We start from the raw sequence: 6,031 nt of genomic DNA, 5'->3' as shown, positions 1-6,031 counted from the left end.
ATTGGACGTATTTGGAGGGTTTGTTACTACAGCAGAGTTGAGAGGAATACGCTTGAAGATATCCGAAAAAAAAATTAAAACGCAAGATTCGGAGAGCTATTTTAGACGCAATGAGGAAGGCGACATGCGAGAAGTATCCCCTCCCAGTACCCACTCTATGCTCTCTCCAAGTAATTTGAGTGAGTACTCCGGTTCATCCAGCACTCCAGTAGTATACCAAATGATTTCTCCAACGCAAAACGAGACTACTGTAACGCAATATTATGACAACATTGAACATTTTGTCATACCTTCAAATAATCATTTTTCAATTCCAAGTACAGAGCATAACACACCCTCCGGAACAATACGGAAATAGTTGTTGGCGAATCCGAACAAATAGCTTAATGACTGATAACTGTCACCTATAATATATTTATTTACAATAAATAGTGGTACAATTTTTATAAATAAATAGTACAAAAATGTTTTTTGAATTATTTTAAATAATTGTTTTATACCACTTACCGGTAGCAAGAAATCTCAGTCAGTGTTAACCGCTCAGGCGGTGATATTGATTTTCTTAGATGAGTATCTTGTCTTCCAATTCTTGGAGCAATTCGTTCCAGCAAATTCTGAAAATCTTTATGGGTCATTCTTATAAAATTTTCATAAGAAGTTACGTCTTGGTACTTGAGTTCTTTTAACAACTTTGCATGAACTCCCTCTTCTTCTCTTTTGGCAATCCATTTCCTAGCCCATGTGGGTATTTCCACTATATATTATTTCTTCTAAAATAACTCAATAATATAATATAATATTTATTGTATACATACAATTGCATAAATACAGTAGTATATATGATCAGTGTTGTTGCTTAGTCTTGAACCTGGATTTAATCTTCTTCCGGGTCCTAGAGGCTGGTCCGTTCCCAACTGCGGCGAATGCGGTAAAGAGATCGATTATCGTAGGTAGGTCCGTTTTATACTCTGACCAGCAATCCCCACTAGTTCACTGGCCAGTTGTGCGTCTCGCTCTTGCGCGTATATTACAGGCGCCATCCTGTGGTATTTAGGTTCAAGATATATTGGGTGCGCCATCTGGTCGCCACATCAGCCCCCTGCGGAGACCGGAGGTCATGGCAACTGGAAACGAACCTTACGTCCTGATCTGGTTCTATAAGTTTTATCGTTTGTCGGTAATGGGATTGATCCATGAGGCGAGTGTACGTGACGGGATATCTTAGCACGTTGACATTGTTGACAGCTACGTGCCCAAGTGCGGCAATCCCTTTTGAATAGACGGCCAAACATAACGGGAACTAACCAACTTCGCCGTTGCTCTGATACCAGGATGGCTCAACTGATGTAAAAGTTCGAAAACTCGTTGCCGTAGTGGACCAGGTACATATGGGCGCTGACTCGATCTTGTTATGTTGCAGTAAATTTTGATCTCGGAACCGGGGATAGGCACTTGTTGAAGGCGAAGTGCGCTATTGCCAGCGATTAGTTGTTTTAGTTCTGGATCATCACGCTGATATTCTGCAATGATCTCGTGGTTGATTTCTTCTGTTGTTGATACCTGATTGATACGAGACAATGTGTCGGCAGTGATGTTTTCATGACCTGGAATATGCCTAAAATCTGTCGTAAATTGAGAAATAAAATTTAGTTGATTTAGTTGGACCGGTGGTAGTTTCTCGCGACGCTGTTGAAATGCAAATGTTAACGGTTTATGGTCGGTAAATATTGTGCAGTGGTGAGCTTCCAAAAATTGTCTAAAGTTAAAGTGTTGTACAGCCAAATAGACTGCTAATAACTCACGGTAATAAGCTGGCCATGAGCTCTGTCGCGAATTCATTTTGCGTGAGAAAAATGCTAGTGGTTGCCACTTGTTGTTCACCAGTTGTTGAAGGCAGGCTCCTACAGCTGTTTGAGAGGCATCTGTAAAAAGTCCCAATAAAGCGCCGTGAATTGGGTGATGTAGCAATGTAATTTGACTCAAACTTTCTTTGCAGCATTGAAATGCCTGGTCTAGCTCCGGAGTCCACGTGATTGTTTGATTGCCTCTTATACCTGCTAATGCATCGTGGAGTGCTGTTTGATGTGATGCTGCATTTGGAATGAAACGACGATAGAAATTCATCATTCCCAAAAATCGTCGAAGTGATTTTGCGTTTTCTGGGCGAGGAAAATTCTTTAAATCTTCTATACGTCCAGATGGTGGTTTGGTGCCTGCTGCAGAAATTTCGTAACCTAGAAAATAGACTTGCGGAGCAGAAAAAGTGCTTTTTGTTTCATTAATTAATATTCCATTACTGGCTAGGCGTTCGAATATTACACGTAAATGCTTGCGATGTTCTTGTTCATTGTTTGAAAAAACTAAAATGTCGTCAATATAAGCGAAACAAAAATCTAATCCGGTCAATAACTCGTCAATGAAACGTTGAAAAGTTTGTCCAGCATTTCTCAAACCGAAGGACATGAATGGAAATTCGTATAAACCAAAGGGTGTAGATATTGCTGTTTTTGGAATATCTCGTTCTTCGACCGGTATTTGGGTATACGCTTTGACCAAGTCTATCACTGAAAAGATTGTGCATCCTTGTAGATTGGTGGAGAAGTCGTGGATGTGACGAATTGGATACTAGTCTGGTACAGTTCGTGCGTTGAGTGCACGGTAGTCGCCACAAGGCTGCCATCCTCCATCCTTCTTTTCGACTATGTGTAAGGGCGAAGACCGTGAACTCTTTGAACGCCGGGCTGTTCCTTCGTGGAGCATTACTTCGAATTCGGCCTTTGCGATCTTGTAACGATCAGGCGCAAGACGTCGTGGACGGCAGGACACTGGTGGGCCTGGTGTTGTGATTATTGAATGTGTTGTTTTGTGCTTTATTTTGCGTGGTGTTCCAGACGGTTTGGTTAAATTTGGAAACTCTTCCAATATGTTATGTATTACTGACCTTTTATTTTTGAGAGTTTTTATGCTTTGTTGGGGTGTCTTGAGAGTCACTCCAATTGTACACAAACCTGTGGTTCCGTCGACGATCCTTTTGTTTCGGCAATCTGGCAGTAATCCGAAGAAAGCTAAGAAGTCGGAGCCTATGATTGGTGAATCCACGTCTGCTACAATAAATTTCCAGCTGAATTCTCTTCTTAGCCCGAGGTTAAGGCGTAGGTGTTTTTGACCGTATGTTTTAATCCGTGTACCATTGGCTGCTTGCAACTCGTAATTTGTCTTGATACACCTGCGGATGGACCTCCGAGGATAGCAGGAAACATCTGAACCTGTATCTATTAGAAATTTAATATTATTATTTTTGTCAAAAACAAATAGGCGACTTTTAGGAGTTTTGTGATCAGCCGTCGCCTTTACTGATCTTTTTCCTCGTTTTTTGTATTGGATGTTTTACGGTACATATTCCAGGAGCAGGGTGCCTGACATTTTCTTGCTTTTCTGCCGAATTGATTATGGTACCAACATTTTGTGTATTCCACCCGTTCTCTACTTTTTGATCTTGATCTTCCTTTTTGATTTAAATATCGAATTTGTTTCTGTAAGTCGCGTACTTGCTTGGTTAATTCTTCCAGTTGATCACTCTGGCGTTGCTCAGAAGGTTTATTATAGTGCACTTGCTTGGTTGAATCTACGTGGTGGATTAACGGCTGTACCTCTAAAATTTTATCTGCCGTAGCTGCTAGTTTATCTAGAGGCAGGTCGCATTGTGTTTGCAGTATGGCGCGTATGTACGCAGGAAGCCTTTGCATCCATAGTGATCTGAACATGCTTTCACCGATTGTCGTGTGGCCAGCAAGGGAACGTAAATGTCGAAGAAACTGCGATGGACGGCGATCTCCTAACTCTTCTTCAGAGAGGATTTGTTTGATTCTGGTTTCTTCCGAAGCACATAGTCTGCTTATAAGTACTTTCTTCAAGTAGGAGTAGGGGTTTTCTGTTGGCGGTTGTTTAATGACATCTTCTACTTCTCGAGCCTGTTTCTCCTCGAGGTTTGCGATTACATATGAGAATCTTGTGTTCTCATTGGTTATTGTTGCGATGTCAAACTGTGCTTCAATTTGTGAAAACCAGAGATCCGGGCTGTTCTCCCAAAATGGTGGAATTTTCACCGATACTCGATTCACTAAGTCGAGTTGAGAAATTTGCTTTGAAGGAGACTCTTGTAAACACTTCGAAGGAGTACCTTCTGAATCCATGCTTGAAGTTTTTTTTATATGCGGTTGTCCACTCGTCGGGGTCACCAATTATGTGGGTATTTCCACTATATATTATTTCTTCTAAAATAACTCAATAATATAATATAATATTTATTGTATACATACAATTGCATAAATACAGTAGTATATATGATCAGTGTTGTTGCTTAGTCTTGAACCTGGATTTAATCTTCTTCCGGGTCCTAGAGGCTGGTCCGTTCCCGACTGCGGCGAATGCGGTAAAGAGATCGATTATCGTAGGTAGGTCCGTTTTATACTCTGACCAGCAATTCCCACTAGTTCACTGGCCAGTTGTGCGTCTCGCTCTTGCGCGTATATTACAGGCGCCATCCTGTGGTATTTAGGTTCAAGATATATTGGGTGCGCCATCTGGTCGCCACACCCACATTTTTTTTACTTTCTTATTTCTTCTTTTAATTAAACAATATACCACCAATGCAGCTAAACCTTGTTTTTGCCGGGAACTTATCATAATAACTTTATTATCAAAGATACAAAACGACAAAAGTTGTCAATTGTCTCACATGAACTAGACTGAAAAACAAAGTCTAGTTGTAAAGTCTTAGATTAATATATATTAAAATATTTAGCCACAAGTGTACATAGATTTTTAGAGTGTCTAGGTAGAGTTGCTCTAGCACCTCTCACCTACTCCTCTCCTAGAGTACGAAAGTGCTCTCGGAACAAGAAAACACTTTACAGTGTACAGACAACGGTGGAGCGCTCTAGCTGGAGAGTCTACACTCTACCTAGATTTTTCTCTACAGTGTAAAGCCGCCTTTAGTAATGAAAATATCGAAGATTCTGTAAAAACTTTATATTTATTTACATTATTTACTATAAGAACTATATTACATTAATACTGAAAGCAATCTTAATTTATCAAATAAGCATATCACTCATCATTCAGTCGTATGTGGTAGAACAACACATTTTAGTTTATATTCGGTGACAGGCTTTGTCACGGCCCTCATATAATAGTTTTTGTATCAAAAACGTTTAAAAATAATAGCTATATGATGTTCTAGATGCTGTTTTTATCTAAATGATTTATTCGCTCACAGCCTGGAATCAGTTTCTTTCAAGATCTAATAACCTGACCGCTAAAAGCTGAGTTCAAAAAAAAAAAAACACGAAAATGCAATATGATGATCTTCTATTAACTTTTATTCTAGTAGATCACTGGTGTTCCCAATGTTATACATCAAAACCCTATACGGCTAAGAACCGTATTAGTACAAAATAAATATATAATACAAAATAATTTAAAAAATCTTGGGACACAATGGTCTTGAAACCCAAAATATAAGGTTTTTTATCAAAATAGGGATAAATTTTGTAATTTATAATTTCTATAAGTTTGTAAATTTCCATAAATTTGTATAAAATTTGGTAAAATTGGATACATGTAATCGCCTTAATTTTTACCGTTTTTTGAGGACTTTTTAAACTGGCAAGGAATGACTGAATCTTTTGGAACTTTTTCAGGGTTATTTATCATATATTAAAATACCCAAAAAAATTTGTTTTTTAATTTTTTTTTAAATGGTTGCCGTAAAAATAAATCTGCCAAGACCCTCTCGGAAAAAGCCATCAATTTGCGGGCGTTCTCACTTTTCGTACGGTGATCTGAAATCAAAAAAATTAGTTTGTACGTGTTCATAAAACATATATCTTCTAGTTGAGCCCAAAAAAAGTCACAAAATCGTAAATTGGCACACCTCAGAAAAAAAAAGTTTGATTTTTCACCTTTTTTTCAATGTTTCTTTTGATAAAAGGGTTAATTTTTGAAAATTTTATTGGAATGTTTGAGGCTT

At 38.6% G+C, this 6,031-nt stretch overlaps 1 protein-coding gene across 1 annotated transcript; it reads right to left on the bottom strand.

Moving 5' to 3' along the window:
* Positions 1–2,625: 2,625 nt before the first annotated feature.
* LOC113381415 lies at positions 2,626–4,193 on the bottom strand. Its single transcript, XM_026620340.1, has 2 exons — positions 3,392–4,193; positions 2,626–3,272 (listed from the first exon to the last, which is right to left on the bottom strand). Exons 1-2 carry the CDS (start codon positions 4,191–4,193, stop codon positions 2,626–2,628), a joined length of 1,449 nt encoding a protein of 482 aa, XP_026476125.1.
* Between the last annotated feature and the right edge of the window lie 1,838 nt (positions 4,194–6,031).

Source organism: Ctenocephalides felis, unplaced genomic scaffold (assembly GCF_003426905.1).
Source record: "Ctenocephalides felis isolate EL2017-DRISC unplaced genomic scaffold, ASM342690v1 CF-g0.4_SCAFFOLD_02883, whole genome shotgun sequence".
NCBI lineage: Eukaryota > Metazoa > Arthropoda > Insecta > Siphonaptera > Pulicidae > Ctenocephalides > Ctenocephalides felis.
Note: the sequence above shows the minus strand (reverse complement) of the source record. Positions and strands in the feature narration are given on the sequence as shown.